At 35.0% G+C, this 19,427-nt stretch overlaps 2 protein-coding genes across 4 annotated transcripts; one reads left to right on the forward strand and one right to left on the reverse strand.

Annotated features, from left to right (window-relative positions):
• Positions 1-1,833: 1,833 nt before the first annotated feature.
• cep44 (centrosomal protein 44) lies at positions 1,834-11,395 on the reverse strand. Of its 3 annotated transcripts, none has more exons than XM_079848784.1 (11): positions 11,054-11,395; positions 10,455-10,545; positions 8,017-8,164; positions 5,936-6,082; positions 4,691-4,789; positions 4,422-4,586; positions 3,130-3,342; positions 2,629-2,689; positions 2,425-2,519; positions 2,123-2,157; positions 1,834-2,008 (listed from the first exon to the last, which is right to left on the reverse strand). In XM_079848784.1, the coding sequence occupies exons 2-11, from the start codon at positions 10,541-10,543 to the stop codon at positions 1,960-1,962; spliced, it is 1,101 nt and encodes a 366-aa protein (XP_079704910.1). In that variant the 5' UTR covers positions 10,544-10,545; positions 11,054-11,395; the 3' UTR covers positions 1,834-1,959. The 3 variants fall into 3 exon arrangements, with proteins under 3 accessions (XP_079704910.1, XP_079704912.1, XP_079704911.1); XM_079848786.1 differs by having other exon boundaries at positions 11,198-11,383; XM_079848785.1 differs by lacking the exon at positions 11,054-11,395 and adding an exon at positions 10,625-10,846.
• Positions 11,201-18,739, forward strand: fbxo8 (F-box protein 8). Its single transcript, XM_079848818.1, has 6 exons — positions 11,201-11,341; positions 13,696-14,044; positions 14,303-14,429; positions 14,984-15,102; positions 15,308-15,504; positions 17,044-18,739. The coding sequence occupies exons 2-6, from the start codon at positions 13,704-13,706 to the stop codon at positions 17,229-17,231; spliced, it is 972 nt and encodes a 323-aa protein (XP_079704944.1). The 5' UTR covers positions 11,201-11,341; positions 13,696-13,703; the 3' UTR covers positions 17,232-18,739.
• The last annotated feature ends 688 nt before the right edge of the window (positions 18,740-19,427 follow it).

The following is a 19,427-nucleotide window of genomic DNA, read 5'->3' on the forward strand; positions in this document are numbered from 1 at the left end:
CCTTGTACAGAAATATGAGAAGGGTAAAGCTGTCCTGTGAGACCAACAAGTCAGACCTCTGATGTATTTTTGTGAGACATTGCTAGGTCAAAGTCAGATCTTTCATGTTTTTTTTTTTTCTGGTTTTGTTTTTTTGTTTTTTTTAACGCAAACTGAAATCTGATGAATGTGATAACTTGTGCAATGACACCCAACACCAAAAGACCATCCAAAGGTCAATTGAACTCTGAAACATGCTCAAATTACTACCAAACATTAATACAGAAACTGCTCTTAAAAATGCATCCATTAACTCCAGGTTAAAGGAAAATTGTGTGGGGAAATGGCCCTCTGCCTGGATCAGTACAAGAGATGGACCTTCAGGTAATGTAATCATTCAATAAGTTCTACAAACACTCCCTCATCTGTCATTAGTTGAACACACACAAGAGAGTCACATCCCAAACTTACATTCACAAGCGTGCTACTTTAACTACATTAAACGTCATACATTCAGACTTTATTCCCCTTTTTCAGAGCATGTGCTAAAGAAAGAATCGTACAATAACAAATACATGCCATTAATATTAATGCACAGACATCACCCAGTCATTATACACCTTTACCTGATACTCAAGTAAATGCACAACTGTTGTGTCAATGGGCTGATGCTGCTTTCACAGAGTGCAATACAAAACACTGACCACAGAGGGCGCCATAGACTAATTCACCATTAGGTTTTACTTGGGTAGCAGTGACATCTAGAGGACAAGACACTTTATTTGCATGTCAATGAAACTGTAGAATCAATTGGAAGGCATAAGGTAATATATATATATATATATATATATATATATATATATATATATATATATATATATATATATATATATATATATATTAGGGCTGTCAAAAGATTAATCGCGATTAATCGCATCCAAAATAAAAGTTTGTGTTTAAATAATATATGTGTGTGTACTGTGTATAATTATTTTGTATATATAAATACACACACATGCATGTATATATTTAAGAAATATTTGCATACATATACTGTATATATTTATATATAATTTATATTATATATAAATATAATTTTTTTATATATAAATTACACATTTTTCTTAAATATATACTAGCATGTGTGTGTATTTATATATACAAATTTAATTATACACAGTACACACACATATATTATTTAAACACAAACTTTTATTTTGGATGCGATTAATCGCGATTAATCTTTTGACAGCCCTAATATATATATTGGCATAAGGTGAAATATTGTTCACCCAACAAATAATAATAAGAATATTTTCCTCACCCTACTCATTCCCATCTTTTATGTTGTTGTTTTTTTCAGTGGGACACTTCATACAGCTTGTTTTCCATAGTGATCATGTAAGTCAAGCTCCAAAATAGACAAAAATATATAGAAATACTATAATTTTAATTAAAAAAAAACTTTGTATGAGGAACAGACTGACATTTAGGTGTTTTTCAGTGAAAATCTCACTTCTCAAATCAAACTTTAAATCAAATATGCCGCCACATGTGAGACTCACAACATTTGATCACGAGACACAAGAACCAGTGACGACTGATGATGACATTGACATCTAACCAGATGTGATGCGCAGGCGCCATATGTGATTTGAAAGCTACAGTGTTGAGCAAAGTTTCCAATTAATTACAATTTTGTTCTGTTGATCACAAAGTCAGTCATAAAGCCAGGGGAAAATATAGCACACAAGTCACATGGTCTGTTATTATGATACTTTTTTCCCCCTTTTTGGAGTTTGACCACTTCTGATCACTATGTGGGTTTAAGAGCAAAGCAAACATAATTTATAAACTTTTATAAACTGAATTTTATTGACTTATTTCTCAGAAAACTGAAAAACAACACACAGGTTTGGAACAATGTGAGGGTGAGTAAATGATGACAATTTTTTTTTAAACTTGGACTGAGATCAAAATTCACATTGTCGGCTCTATGTTTTGCAGAATGTTAGCTGTATCCTTCATCCTGAAATGGGAAAGGAACAAAAAATGTATTGATGTGTAGTCTTTGTCTAAGCGACAATATTTCAAGCAAAATATTAAACTATTTATTACGTTTTATAAAAATTACAACACTTACATATAAACTATTCTGTCCAGCCTTTCTTTAAAATTCTAAAAAATTGGAAGAAAAATATACAATAGTTATTAAACAAATTTCTCTTGAAAATAAGATGAGATAATGTATGGATGGATGTATGGATGTATGGATGTATGTATGGATGTATGGATGTATGTATGTATGTATGGATGGATGGATGGATGGATGGATGGATGGATGGATGGATGGATGGATGGATGGATGGATGGATGGATGGATGGATGGATGGATGGATGGATGGATGGATGGATGGATGGATGGATGGATGGATGGATGGATACCTGGGTAGCTGTTGGAGGAGAACTGGCTAGAATATGCCCATTATCACTGATGTCAGATGGTGGTTGAATCACAGTAGAAAAGCCACTTGCAGATACTTTAACAGATACAAAAGAAAAAGAAAAATATTTGAGATTTTATAAATATTTCATTTATTTAAATTGTTCAAATTATTCAAATTAAAAATCTAGAATATTGCGAAGTACCTGTATTCTCTTTAAGTTCAACCCTGCCTGAGTTGAAGACCCCATCTTGTGAAGTTAGACCCTATAGTAGTAGAGAAAACTTTTGTGAGCACCATATAACACACATTTATATTCATTACTTCTCAAGAGATGCAATGCCAACTTGCCATTTTAAAACAAATCACAAAACAAAATAACACACCCATGAACTGTTATATTACGATATTAAATTGCAACAAAATTCTGTTTTCCTGAACAAATCAGTTGCTGTAGACTGGAATCTGACCTCTAAAGTGGTTTGCGGTCTTCATAAAACAACATATTTTCCATATGAATTTTCCGACTTCGAAACTGAAACGTGAGAGCTTTGCAATAGTGTGTGTATCTGTGCTGACTGTCACTGCTTTTCATCCCGTAACGCAAGCTTGATCATCAAAGTGAGTTTTGGGAGAAAACAGCATTATGCCACAATTGCAAAATAAATTTAAATTTAACATCCAAAAAGATGTTAAACTCCCCTACCCGTGCTGAGGTCAGTGCCAGCCTGGTCTCCAGCAGCAGCACGCGACTCTCCAAGTTCTCCCACTGGTTGCTCTCGATGATAATCTTGCCAGCCAAGCTTTTCTCCACAGCATGTATCCTGTGTTCCATGAGGGCCAATCGCTGCTCCAGTCTGCCAACACTCTCCAGAAGACTTACCTCCACGCCCCTCAGCCGGCTCTCTAACACACAATCCTAAAAAGAGACCCCATGTGCATTAGAGTAGATTGAACAAGTTCAGAATTTTGCAGATGCTTGTGTGTAGGAATTGGCAATTAGAGTAATTATGTAGTTTAGTTCCACAACACACACACACACACAAAAAAAAGAGCAAATGATTACCCAAAAAAACTGTAATTAAAGTTACAATGTGTATGACGTACACTACCGTTGAAAAGTTTGGGGTCAGTAATATTTAAAAATAATAATTATAATATATAATAAATTGATTTTATTCAGCAAGGATGCATTAAATTGATCAAAAGTGACAGTAAAGACATTTAAAATGATACAATAAAAATGCTGTTGTATTGAACTTTCTATTCATCAAAAATTCCTGAAAAAATGTATAACGGTTTCAACAAAAATATTAAGCAGCAACTGTTTTCAACATTGATAATAAGAAATGTTCTTGAGCACCAGAATATTAGAATGATTTTTGAAGGATCATGTGTCACTGAAAACTGAAGTAATGATGCTGAAAATTCAGCTTTGCCATTACAGGAATAAATCACACTTTTAATCTATTATGAAAGAAAATTATTTTTAAATTGTACTAATATTTCACAATATTGCTTACAATATTAGTTTTTACTGTATTTTTGATCAAAAAAATGCAGCCTTGGTGAGCATAAGTGGTGAGCATAAGCATAAGTGACTTATTTCAAACACATTTTGAACTGTAGTGTTAGTGTATGATAAATGTATATTTTGTTTTAATCACCATATTGTTATCAATAATGGTTTAAAAAAAAAATACATTAACAACCTACGCTTTCTTTTTGGAAAAAATAAATAAATAAATGAACAATATGAAAAAAATAACAACAACAAGATTTTCAAAATATTCTTTAAAAAAAAAAAAGTATTTCTATTAACACCATGGTCTGCTGTGGAGAAAATAACACTGCAACTGCTTATGATAAGAGACCAAGTTTCTCATAGTACTTTCTTTCGACCATTAAAGCTGACTAGTTGGTGCATAATGTGCTCTCAACTAGATGAATACTCATGCACCTCCCTGTGTGTACATGTGTTGCAGGATACGCACTCACAGTGGAATCTGTAGGCTGAGGCGAATCCTCAAGATCCTCACTGTCTAACTCCCTCTCTTCTGTTTCCTCTTCCTGCTGTGGCTGCTCATCTGAGCAGCATCTGATCTGAGCTCGTGCTGAGCTGCTGCCAAGATGCCTTTCTACCAGTGGCTGCTTCTGAGGTACCTAAGAGGGAAAGAAGCAGATATAATAACAATAATTATTATTATCATCATCATCATCATCAAATCAATTATGTTTATTTTACTGTCAATTATGTTTACACTTACTGTCAGGGCTGTTGACACCAGTGAGTTACTCTCAGGAGAAGGGATCTCATTTTTAATGCAGCTCTTCAACTGAGGCCTTCTCTTTGGCTTACTGACATGCTGTAAGACAATTAGCTGTTTATTCAATAATAAACATAAATAAATACAATATGGCCAATAACCAATACATGTCTGATATTAAAATTCTATCATATTTTCTCGAAATAGATTAAAACTAAAATCATTTTAAATGCTACAAATGAATTTAGGCATCACAACAGTACGTAAATATGAAAAATAAATAATAATTTTGATATTTGCTAAAGATTACATTTAACAGTGTTATTTAATATGTTAAAAATGTTATTTAATATTAGTGTTTTTAAAGATTAATTTTAAGTGACAGATGACAGCAAATTTAAAAAACGTAAAAGTAAAAATAGGGGAAATGAGAATGCAAAATTAATTATCGGATTTAAAGGGTTAGTTCACCCAAAAATGATGTCATCATTTACTCACCCTCATGTTGCTCCAAACCTGTAAGACTTTTGTTCATGTTCAGAACACAAATTAAAATATTTTTTATGAAATATGAGATATTTGAATTGAGCGGTTTAGTCCAAATTTTCTGAAGAGACATAATCACTTTATTTGATAAACAGATCGAATTTAGGTTTTAATTCACATATAAACATTCATCAACTCACACATCAGTCGTGGTAAACATTAGCTCTAACATGCTTGCTTGACGTGCAAGAACCAATGAGGTTCACTCCCGTGTGTTACGCAGCACATTTGAGCTTCAGCAAGAACCAGTGAGGTTACTGTTTTAATCAGTTACGGTTGAGCTTCTGTTTATGATCGCTCAACAATGTTTAAATGTGAATAAAAGCATAAATTCAATCTGCAACGATCGAGTCTTTTCAGAACATTTTGACTAAACCACTCAATTCATATGAATTAGTTTATGAACTTTTTGAAGCGTCAAAGTGGTAGTTGTGTAGACTGTCAACAGCAGGATTAAAATCTTTCTATATAGATTTCATTCAAAATGTCTCATTTTTGTTTCGAATATGAACAAAAGTCTTATGGGTTTGGAAAGACATAAGGGAGAGTAAATGATGACAGAATTTCCATTTTTGGGTGAACTAACCCTTTAAATAAAACAATCTCTAATATTGGCTGATAACTGAAATGGTACCTATTTTGTTATCGCTATATATCGGTATCACTTATCTCTATATTAGAAAAAAAGGTTTGAGATACCTTGCTTTCTTTTGTCAGTTCTTTGTGCTTGTTGAGAATAAGGCCAATGATATCACAGAGAATGGTGACTTTCCTCTCAGCAAAGCCAAACTGAAGAAACTGCTGTTTGGTCAACAACGGCTTATAGCTGAAAACATCCCGCAAGACCTACATTTTAAGAGATTTTCCCATGAAAACGCAGATACAACAAAAAGAGTGCTAAACTAAATATTACAACTTCAGGGGTTTAACATATTAAAGGACTTGAAAGGAAATTATCCCCTCAGTGGATTAAAATCACAAACAAAAAAATTGATTTGTAGAATTTCTGGTAGAGGAGGAACTCCAGAGGAGCCACCAAGACTAATCACAGGAGGACTAAGCCAGATGTAAACAATGAGCTGTAGCGCAAAGGGAAAAATGATGACTGGAAAAATATGATAGAACTGCGAAACATTACTTTCCTGTTACAACAACTCTAATTTTTAGCAAATGCCATCGAGGCCCTAAAGGTAATATACTCAGACCACTAATTCCCCCCAGAATATTTCACTTGAGCTGCAGTCTGACTCTGCAGATGATCCTGGGACGAAGGCCAGAACTTTTCGAACTGCACGAAAGGTCAATGAACAGGAGGAAGAGTCAAAAGACAGATCAGCTCTTCACTCCAATGGTTAAACGTACAGAATGAGCTTTGAGTTAATCTGAGATCAGATGAATTGGACCAACATGAAGGCAAGCCAACATGAAGGCAAGCCTCCTTTTGTGTTCTCTCACTGCAGGAGAGAGACGTGAGCAGAGAATTTTAATTACTCAAGACTTGGTGGAGAAGAGCTGCCAGAACATCTGAATGCCGGAGAACGGGGCTACAGATGCTCCGAATCACAGAGCTCTGGAAGAGACCTGCGTTTCTGATTTGGGGGTTAAAACCCTCTGAGATCAGGGACAGTGCCAGTAAATATGGCTATTAGGCAACATAAAGCATGGCTTTGTAAGTTTAATTACATGTGAAATTGCTTTTCATAATTTTTTTTTTTAAAAACGCCTCATTAAAGGAGACGTGAAAAACATTATCATTGACTTGGTTCGGTCATAGCTCTAAACTCTATCATTTTTTACCTCAAAAATGAACTTTCTGTCCTCATAACTGAAACAAAGCAACTCCGACCACTTTGATCCATTTAACACAACCACCTCCTCAAAATAAACTCTTGAATGAAACGGCAAACAGTTTGTAAAAGTCAAATTTAAAGGGGCTGCAAATATCACAAAAATGCATGCTAATAAAGATCTGTTGTTGATTTCAAATGAAAATTATCCAATAGCTAAACCATGTTAGCTGTATTAAATAGCCTTTTAACTGAACTGTGATTCAATTTGTTAAACACAAGAGTTTAAAGGGATAATTCACTCAAAAAGTACAATTATTTACTCACCCTCATGTTGTTTCAAACCTAGGTATACGTTTTTTTGTTTTTCTGTTGAATGCAAAATAAGATATTTTGAAGAATGTTGGTAACCAGTTTGGGCGACCACTGACTTTCATAGAAATGACATAAAGGAACACAGAAACATTTCTCAAAATATCTTTCTTTTATGTTCCACAGAAAAAGAAATGAAGAGTTAGCAATGACAGAATTTTATTTTATGAATTATCCCTTTAAAATATATTCATCCTATTCAATAACAAGCTACATAAAAAATAGGGCTGTCAAACGATTAATCGCGATTAATCGCATCCAAAATAAAAGTTTGTTTTTACATAATACATGTGTGTTTACGGTGTATAATTATTTTCTATATATAAATACACACACATGCATGTATATATTTAAGAAATATTTGCATGTATATACTGTGTATATATATATTTATATTATATATAATTTATATTATATATAAATATTTTATATATAAATAACACATTTTTCTTAAATATATATGCATGTGTGTGTATTTATATAGAGAAAATAATTATACTCCACACACACACATATATTATGTAAACACAAACTTTTATTTTGGATGCGATTAATCGTGATTAATCGTTTGACAGCCCTAATAAAAAATAATATTTAATAAGCTACATTCGTGCAATTCACCTTGTAAACATTCTCAATAAATCGTAAATCATTCATTCCGGTTAATTCCACACCATAATCGACCAGGTGCTCAGTGAGTGAGGGGGAAAAGGACGTGAAGGTAAAGCTCACAATAGGAAGGCACGCTGATGGATCTCCCACAGCCAATCTGGAAGAGTAAACACAACATCAAATTATAAAGCACTTGTACTAACAAACAACTAAAGTGTTACAAAATCAACACATATATAGGTTTTAAAACAAATAAAGTTTTATAACATGTCTGCAAGCCATTTTGAGTATCGTGCTGGAGACAAATTAAGTCATTTTTCTGGATCATCTCCAGTACGTACAAGCCAAACGGATCTGTCTTTCAGAGAAGAATGTTGTGTTTGATGCATCTCACATCAAAACCTCTTCACTGAGCATCTGATGTGCAGCTTGAGATCCTGGTGGAGGAACGGAGCTGGTTTTTGTAAAGCATGTTTACAAAATAGCTCAGCAATGGAGAGGCTCGGGACAAGTCTTCAACTTCCCAAACTTCAAAACAAAATATGGGACATGAAACACTGGCAGACCCCCCTTTTGGATGTTTACGCAAGTCAAGATGTTTAAAGTCTAGGTAGGCCAAAAAAGTGGGGGTAGAATTGGGGGGCGTTAATGTCTAATGAAATACATCCCGCATATCATCTCTGCTGACTGCATGTGAAAAATGAATTCAGAAGAGCTACGCATTCATAAAGGCTGGGAAGTGAATGAGACTTGTATCTAATGTCACTGTGGTCAGATTTTATTATAGGAGGAGGTCTCCTTACTTACTTAATTTAGGTTCAGGGGAATATATCTAAAAACCTACTTTAAGCATCAAAGGCGTCTAATCAGCGTTTTTGAACAAATCTCTTGAATGAATGATTCAATGACAAATACACTTTTAACGTTACCGTAGACTTTTTTTATCCGAACTATAAACTTCTATCCCACTTGTGTGATAATTTGAATATCTGTAACACAGAAATAACAAAACTGTGGTTAAAAAGACTGTTTGTGAAGTTGTTTCATACCCATGCATGACAACTGCTCTCCCCGGGTCAGCGGCAGCGCAAACTCAGATTTGAATGTTCCGGTGTGATTTTGTCAAAGGTTTAATAGACACAGGCGAATCAATGCCATTTAGGAATGAGATAGTGTGGGTGTTTGAATCGAGATTGTGACCTTTTAATGATTAATCGTTAATTTAATTTTTTTCTATTTCCACACAGCTGATTAACTACTTCACACAGCCACTCAGCTAGCCAAGGCTTCTTTCTTAATCTCTATCAAAGACATAAAAGGCCTGGACTCATTGTCAATGGCCTGATGTTCGCTCATAACATAGTGTTAACTTTTATATAAATCTAACAATCATAGGACAATTAGGCCTTTCTTTTACCCCATCCACATTCGTGACATGCAATATTCCTGTGGCTCAAACTGCAAAGCATGGTGCTAGCAACGCCAATGTCATGGGTTTGATTCCCAGGGAATGCATGAAATACAATGTAAGTGCTTTGGATAAAAGTGTCTGCCAAATGCATATAAATGCAACACACAAGAAGAGCAATATCTACAAGGGTAGCATGTACAAAATCAAAAGAATCTTAAAGTGGACATAAAACAGAAGTTGCTATAGTGTTTCCTTCCCTATTGTGACGTATGAATGCAGCATCTCGAACAAGTAAAAAATGTAGGGCGGGACTTGATTTTGCCCATTGGGAATTGATTGGATGGTTGTGGTTTGCTATTGCTGTGTTCTCATGTGAGTGACCTTCGTGCCAGAAGAGAAGAGAAGAGAAGAGAAGAGAAGAGAAGAGAAGAGAAGAGAAGAGAAGAGAAGAGAAGAGAAGAGAAGAGAAGAGAAGAGAAGAGAAGAGGAAGGGGAAGTTATTTTGATTATAGATTATAAGAGCAGATAAATTAAAAAAAAATAATAATAATAATAATAATAATGTGCACAGATCAATCATTTATAATAAATACTGCAATATTCCATGAAATAAATATGACTTGTACGTTTTGATTTCATGGTGACTTTTAAGATAAGATTTAGAGTATAAACACTAATCTTATTTTATAAAGTGCTAACAAGCATTCAGTACAAGAATGGAGATTTATAAAATGCTCACTCTGCCATGGTCCATTTTGAATTCCTGTATTTCCATGTGAATAATTTTTATTCATGATTTTTTTTTTAAAAACATGAATTTTATTCATGTTTAAACCAGCCTTGCATATATATATAAACCAGTATTATATATATATATATATATATATATATATATATATATATATATATATATATATATATATATATATATATATATATAGTATATATATATATATATATATATATATATATATATATATATATATATATAAACTTAAAATATTTGATTGAACTATTGGCTTAAAATTAATCATACCTTTGATAGTCCACTTCTCTCGGATACTTCAGAGCACGGAGAGAGGCTTCCAGCTTTCTTAGACATCCTTTCAAATCACCAGTGCCCATCTCTGTAATGTCAGAGGATTTCATTAGGAGTTACAGTGCACAACAAGTACATATTTTGCATTAGTTGATAAAATTTCGCACTTATTTGCGTTTGTAATACAGTAACAACTGTCTTGCCGATGGTTGTATTTTATAGTTAAACAGTTATTGCTAATTCCTCCCTTTTGTTTTTGCCGCTGAAATATCCGGGTTTGTTTTTATTGGCTTCTATCAGGTTTCTATGCACCAGGAGACGACGGTTCAATCCATTGTTTCACTTCTACACATTCTTGTCTTAGCTTGCTTCTTTTAGGTTTTAAAAGCACATTCAAATTTGTTACATGCAGTTTCATGAAATGATTAATTTACTCATGTATTTTAATTAATTCACGCATGTATTAATGTATTTATTTTAATTAACTTCATCCCTTTATTCATTTTATGTATGTATTTTACCAGAGCTGATTTTACTTTATGTTATATTGCGAACATGACAGAAAACATTTCGATCGAAAGTGCAACTGTATGTACCTGTGTTTGATTTACTCTGAGCGATTTGCGTCACTTCCACCAATAACAAGAAACGTCAGTCTGGCCAGAGTGTTCGAGGAGGCGGAGAGACAGACGGGAGGAGCGAGTGGACTGATGAATGATAGTGTCACAGGACTGTCTCACCTCGATCAGCAGCGTTGGAGCTGTCAAGATGGCTGTCCTGGGCTCTTGTTAAAAGACTGAGATGATTTCATCCATGAGACACTGGCAGATCACTAGCAACTCATTTCGTCGCGGCGGCGGTAGAAGTGTTTCATATACACAGAGGTGGGTGGTGCTGCTGCTGCTTAGAGCGATCGACGCTGCGAAAATGAAAACAGAAGCGTTTTACCGCAGCAGCCAATCAGAGTTCGACTTTATGTGTCAAATTGGTATTCCAACCAATTGTTTTAGAGCGAGGCGGGACTTTGTGCTTCAGACAAACATGATAGAGGACCTATAGCTTAAAAAATACAAACGGTAGAAAACCTCGATTTTTACGTCAGTCATCACACTAAATAATATATGTTTTTATAATTCACAGTCTCAGATATTGTGCTAATATTTTTTTGTACTTTTATAATGTGTCAGATGAGTTCTCCTTTGTTCGGGCAGAAATCTGAAAGGCTACTGACACAATGCAAATAAAGGCAGACAAATTAGGTTAGGGTTAAACTACGTTTTAAGTACTTTTCAATTGACCTACAATGTATTTTTAGATCCTGTAAATTGTGCTTTTGTGATATTCTTGTATAGCTGTTCTTTCCAGCTTGTATTGTCTCAGTTTACTGTAAATAGTTTTTTTGTCAAGAGTAAGTTAACACAATTAGAACATGCATGGAGTTGCCAGACCTGTTTTCTTTCACTTTTAATAGAAAGACAAGAGTTAGATGAGCTAATCCACCATTTAAAAAAATTAATAAAAGATTTTCATTATATAACTTTAATTAATAAGGGCAAATGTTTTGCAATGATTTAAGAACCGCTTCTGCCCTTAGGCAAAGCAGAGGGAAATTGCTTGTAAGAGTTCATTGACCTTGTTCAGATTTCCGTTCCATGTTTTAAGCAGGTCTAAGAATTCCCAAGCTCCTCCTACAGAATGCCAAGGAGCATTGCGTCAGTCCCGAATAAGTAATATGTCAAGATCATATATGAAAAAAGCTGTCATAGAGACTCTGCGACAAAGAAAGTGACCCGAGAGAGCGTTCAAGAGGCCATTAAAGACAAGAATAACAAGGCTTCTCATAGACTGAGATATGTTTTAGAGAGAAAGGCCCTTGGAGGGAGGGAGTCAGACAGGGCCACATAAAAAGGCTTAATGCATATCTCGGAGAGAGGATTAGGCTAGTGCTACTGCAGTGGAGATAAAGCTGCCATCAGGGGTTTTATTTCCCAGCGGACTACTGCACACTAGCACTAAAAACAGTTTCCTTTGGGCTGTTTTGCTCTGTCGGATAATGCAAGGATTCGGGGACCTAACAGAAACGATGTGCTGAGAGTTTGAGGCCTCTGGATTACTCTGGTTTAGTTTGTAGGAAAAGAAGGCAGAGGGGATAAAAGGCTTAATACACAACGCTTTCCTTTAATAATAAATAAATAAATACAATATGAGATTATATGATTTACAAAAGCTCTCAGTGAAACAGGGAATAAAAGCAGCTTGTGCGTGTCAAATGTGAGCGCTGAGATTACATCAGCTTCTCCTGCCTAATGTATATGAAATCAAAAACAGAAACTGATCCAAGACATGAACTCTTAGTAATCGAAATCTGTGGCGTGTGTAGTATACTTCAGTTTTTTAATATTCACGAAACAGGTCTACAGCTGAGCTGTAATGCAGGAACTCAGTGACATAATTTGACTCAATTTCAAACTGGAATTTACAGTTGAAAAACTTATTTTCACTACTGATTTTTTTTTTTTTTTAAAGAAGTCTCTTATGCTAACTAGGGCTGAATTTATGTCATGTAAAAATAGCACTATTGAAAAAATATGATTACAATTTAAAATAACTCTTTTCTATTTAAATATATTTTAAAATGTAATTTATTCCTGTGCTGGCAAAGTGGAATTTTCAGCATTATTACTCAAATGATGCTTCAAAAATCATTATAATATTGGTGCTCAATTATTAATAACGTTTCTTATTATCGTTATCAGTGTTGAAAAACGTTTTTGCTGCTTAAACAGTGATGCATTTTCTTTCAGGATAGAAAGTTTAAAAAGTTCATTGATTTGAAATAGAAGTATTTTGTAACACTATAAATGTTTTTACTGTCACTTTCAAAACAATATAATGTGTCCTTGCTGAATAAAAGTATTAATATCTTTTCTGTTGTTTGTTTTTTTTAACCCTAAACTTTTAAAATTTTAGTGTATCATGGTTTCCACAAAAATATTAAACAGCAAAACTGTTTTCAACATGATAATAATAAGTGTTTCTTGAGCACCAAATCAGAATATTAGAATGACTTCTGAAGGATCATGTGACACTGAAGACTGGAGTAATGGCTTAAAGTTGGTGTAGTGGATTTTTTTTCTCTCAAGCTACACAAACTTGTATACAAGTATACTATTTTAATGCATGAAGCTGCAATGAAATGCATTTTTTTTTTTTTTTTTTTTTTTTTTTTTTTTTTCAGATCTGCAGATGGGTCAGGTTCTGTGGAGGGTGGTGAGGAACCAGCAGCTGCAGCAGCAGTACAGTGAACAGTGCTTCCTCCAGCAGGAGAGAGAGCAGGGCCGAAGGATGGGTCCCCCGCTGTCTGAACCGCTGCAGCAGCGCCGTACGCCACAGTGCCAGGTCCCCGGCTCCGACATCAGCCACCTGCTGCGCGTCCGCAGGGGCAAAGAGGAGCAGGGCTTCATCGATCTTGAGATGCTGCCGCCCGAACTCAGCATCACCATCCTCTCCTACCTGAATGCTACCGACCTGTGCCTGGCCTCCTGTGTGTGGCAGGACTTGGGCAATGATGAGTACCTGTGGCAGGGGTCAGTGATGCGTTTAGCTTCCATATAAAATATCATCTCAGTATTTTCTCAATAATAATTCAGGGAGAACTGAGGATAATGTTTCTTTCAATGGATTTGATGCAAACTAAACTGTAGTCATTATTTCAGCTCTTAGATTTCCCACTATTATGAAATACATGCAAATAGGGATATTACCTATTTTTCCACTAATTGTGTGTTTTATATTTTAGCATTCCTCCTATTCAACTGCTTTGTTTTTTTTTGTCTGCCCTCTAGCCTGTGCAAGTCCACTTGGGGTCACTGTTCCATATATAATCGAAGGCTTCCATATGGATTTTCCTATAGAAAGCTCTACATGGAATTGGATGAAGGAAGTTTAACCTTCAACGCCAACCCGCAAGAGGTACAAAAACTACAAACTTTTGTTCTGTCTCGCCACAATAATGTCTCTGTAATTAGAGGCCGAGCCGTTTAATGTTTAAACGGGCGAAGAACAGAGAAATGATCATAGCCACAGTGTGCTTTGGAAACACAATTCTGACCAACCTCAGCTATGATTAATATGACGGTTTCCTCCTCCACCCTGTAAATTCCCACATAACCCGGCAATGCTCATACTGCAGACTAAATATATTATTTTTACAAGCTCACCTAGAATGAATAATGGTCCATGACATAGGCTTTTAGACCACAACCCGGATTAAAACGAAATGAATGGCTTTTCTCTCATGCAAGCTGCTCTTAAAACATAATTTCTGTTCAAAGATGCATTTGAATGTCTTGACTCCCCCTCGCTCGTGTCTTAGGTTAGATTAGCAAAGCTTTAGCTGTCCATTTAAAGGACATGTGATAGCCTTGCTCCGGACTAAACCGCGGTGTCTGGCAAAAAAGCTCGCCCCCTCTTTCACTTTTTCCCCTAATCCCCACACCCTGTTTTTTGTGGGTTCTTTCATTCAGGGTATCAGTTACTTCATGTTCAGAGGTATTCTTTTGGACCACCCGAAGGAAATTGCCAAGTTTATATTCTATACCAGAATGCTCAACTGGAAGATGCTGCGGAATTATCTTGATGAACGGTTTGTTTTTCACGTGTGTGTGTGTGTGTGTGTGTGTGTGTGTGTGTGTGTGTGTGTGTGTGTGTGTGTGTCTGTCTGTCTGTCTGTGTCTGTCTGTGTCTGTGTCTGTGTCTGTGTGTGTGTGTATACATGCATATCTCAATGTATATAATATTCTGCTACTGATAATAACTAAAAATGTTGATTAAGTTTCCCGTGATTGCAGGCGAGATGTCCTGGATGAGTTGGTCACACTTCATAATTTTAGTAACCAGTTCCTCCCTAATGCACTGAGGGACTTCTTCAGACACATTCATGCCCCGGAGGAGCGGGGCGAGTACCTGGAGACCCTCATCACTAAGTTTTCTCATCGTTTCTGTGCCTGCAACCCCACTTTGGTCCGGGAAGTGGGCTTAAGTCCTGGTAAGTGAACTACAGCAAAGTCATTACAGATGCCAGAACGGCACTTATACTACGATGTGATTTAGTGTGTAATTGCTACATCAAGATCACGGTGGTTTGCTTTGCTCGGTGTCAGACATGTACAGCATGTCACAAGTGACGTTCACAGATTTTTGCCATAGGCAGCAATTAAAGTTGAAGTACTGGTTCTAATTGTGGTACATGCAAATCACAACTTGCAGGATTATTGTCGTGTGTTGATTTGAATCAACCATCTTTTATTAGCTGCAGATCTGCATGATCTTGTCTTTGTATAGAGCAACATGTGAGAAATCCTTGTACTAACACTGCCGTTTGCTTCTAAAGCCGAGCTAAGCCCGCTGGCTTAAAGTGTTAGCAGAAGAGGACCCTGTGTTTAGTCCAACCAATCAGAGTTACCGCCTGCAATAACATGTGACTTGTAGTGCATGTGTGCTACTGTACAAGCAGAAAGATTTATTATAAATTACTGACAGAGTTCAAGCCGAGTTGTGCTCTTCTCACATTGTTTCCATTTCAACATCTATGTATATATATTGGCAGTCAAAAGTTTGGACTAATTAATTAATTAATTAAATAGAATCATTAATTAATGCATTTATTTGATGAAAAAAATGCAGTAAAAACAGAAATATTGTAAAATATTCTTAGAACAATAACTGTTTTCCATTTGAATATATTATCAAATATAATTTATTCCTGTAATGGCAAATCTGAATTTGTATTACTGCAGTCTTCGGTGTAATGATGACCTTGAGAAATCAGGAGTAATGATCTTTTAGAAATCATTCTTATATGCTGATTTGTTGCAAAAAAAAATAAAAAATAATTCTTATTATTAATGTTGAAAACCGTTGGGCTGCTTAATATTTTGTGGAAACAGTGATACACTACCACACACACATATATATATATGAAGACATCTATAATGTTACAAATGTTTCAAATAAATGCTGTTTTTTTGTTTGTTTTTTGTTTTTTTTTCTATTCATCAAAGAATCTTGGAAAAAAATTTATCACAGTTTCCACAAAAATATTAATAAAATATAAAGCAGTAAAAACAGTTTTCAACATTGATAATAATATGAATCATTATTAATAATTCAGCACCAATAATAATTGATTCTAATTGAGCACCGAATCAGCATAGAAGAATGATTTCTGAAGAATCATGTGACACTAAAGACTGGAGTAATAATGCTGAAAATTCAGCTTTGCAATCACAGGACTAAATTACACTTTTAAATATATTCAAACAAAGAACAGTTATGTTAAAATGTAACATTGTGAAATATAATTACTGTTTCTGCATAATGCAAACATTTTTATTTGAGGTAGGGATTACAACTTTACAATGAAAAATGACATAAACACACCCTTCTCTCTCTCTCTCTCTCTCTCTCTCTCTCTCTCTCTCTCTCTCTCTCTCTCTCTCTCTCTCTCTCTCTCTCTCTCTCTCTCTCTCTCTCTCTCTCTCTCTCTCTCTCTCTCTCTCTCTCTCTCTCTCTCCTGGTTTTGCAGATGCTGTGTACGTGCTGTGCTACTCCCTCATCCTTCTCTCCATCGATCTGACCAGCCCTCACGTAAAGAACAAGATGTCCAAAAGGGAGTTTATCCGAAACACACGGCGGGCTGCTCAGAACATCAGCGAGGACTTTGTAGGCCACCTCTATGACAACATCTATCTGATCGGCCACGTGGCGGCCTAGGCACTACAGCGCTTGACACATCAGAGAGAGCTGGCACGTAAAGCATTAGCAGTGCACTATAGGAAAAATTCCACTTGAAGCTGGAAGAAACACTTTCAGAACTCATTTTAAAATGAAGTCCTATGAGCTCTAGATATGATGTGCTGCATTACAGACGTGGAGGACGGCCACAATGTGAAGAATGAGTGAAGCAAGAGTCAGTTGTTAGCAGGCTAGCAATGGTAACGACAAGGTTTACCTACAAGAAACTGCTTAAACATGCAAAACTATGTAGCTACATGAAGATATATGAGATAAGCTATGAAGTCAGTTAAAGCTGAATGTAGACTTAATGGGGCTTGCGTCATATTTACAACGACATCTATTTTCTTCCTCATTCTAATTTGAAAACCTCTCAAATGAATGTCAGCTTTTTTTTTTTTTTTTTTTGCCATATCTACAAAATTCAGGCAAGTCTAAGACATTCAATCTAGTCACTGTGATATCAAAGGATTGACAGGCTAAAATAGCAGAACTATTGAAAATGAACAAAAGCATTTTATTTGAACTCTGTGTGCACTTTCGTGTTTTAGGAGGCTTTGTGTTTGTGCATTGTCACATGTCTCATCTTCCTTGAGAAGAGTAAAACCCTGTGAGACATTGTATGCACTGAATTTTTATCACGTAGGTTTGGTACCTTTTTTTGGTCATCTTCCTTTCTAATATTTTTTCTTTTTTTTGCATGTAGATATTCTGTTAGACCGTTTCCAAATCCTATATAAATTATATACATGCAAATAATTCATATACAAGCAGATGAAATCAGCTATCATCATGTATCATCTGAACATCTGAGTACTCGAGAGAAACTTTTCCAAAAAATGAATTGGACATCTTGTCTTTTGGTTAAGTATTTGCTCTGTTCATAAATGTGGGTATTTTTTTCTTTCTTTTATTTCGATTTTCTACAATTGGGTGCCAATAGAGAGGATTAAATACTAAACAAGATATACACAATAATAAGGAATGATACTATTATTCACACGCTCTGCATAGTTTAATTTAATGTTGAACATTTTATTTGCACATAATGTATATATTTAAGTATAGAGATTTATAAACATTAAAATTTATTTTGGAGTATTTTAACTAAGAGTTGTGGTTTTTCCCCTCAATTAAAAGAGTTCATTCTCATTGCACTTTTTTGGGGGCATATTTACCATGTCACAATGCTACATAATTCTGACCATTGTTATCCAGTGCTGAATTAACTGTAATTTTAATAACAGATTACAGCTCCTCTTTCCCTGGTTCCGTTTTTTTTTTTTTTTTTTTTTTTGGTATTTCTTTTCACTATATGCTCAGAATTCTTTTGGTATTTATCCAGAAAATGCTATTCTATTTGAGCAAATCTGCTTAACTAGTTAAATAGCAGAAGGAATGTTTAGTATAGATTTCAGAATGATAACACTGGACTAATGCACTTATAGATTGTATCAAAAAAAAATAAAACTTTGAAAGTCACTGTTTGCATAGTCACGTGTGCATGTGTGTCCACTCCTTAGCAGTTCAAAAGCAATGCATTTATTTAAATACGACATTTTCAAAACTTATGAATTTTGAAATTGCATTAGTTGATTAATGATTTTTTGGGAAATTGGAATTTACATAAATTGTGCGACTACCTTTATTAAAACAAGCTATTTCAAAGTAATATGAGAATATTTCTTCCTGGAAATTAGAAAAAGCAAACATTTGGTTCCGACAAAAGAAAACTGTAATGCGATTGTTTCAAATACTTTGTATAATGCTTTCAAAATTATTCTGCATGAGAAAGACGTCGCAAGAATGATCGTTTCACAGTTCATGTGTGGCCGGCAAATGAAGAGATTTAATGAGACTTCACTTTTAAATGGAAGTACTGATTTCTGCTTGAAACTGAATACCAGTAACTGATCGTATGAGGATTATTATGTAGTAGACGGGGGCTAGTTGTCACAAACAAAAGTTTGCAACTCACTAAATATAAAGTAAAATTGTTGTGAAATTTATCCTCCAAATTAAACGTTCAATATGTATACACACACTAACGAACATTTAGGCAAGAAGGCTAATGAAGGCAGATTTAACTGAAAATTCTGTTGGGGCGAGTTGTTGTGTGATAGATGTTATACATTTATGCAGTTACTATTAGGAGAACAAAAAATAACAGTAGCT

This window comes from Squalius cephalus, assembly GCF_949319135.1.
Source record: "Squalius cephalus genome assembly, chromosome: 2".
NCBI lineage: Eukaryota > Metazoa > Chordata > Actinopteri > Cypriniformes > Leuciscidae > Squalius > Squalius cephalus.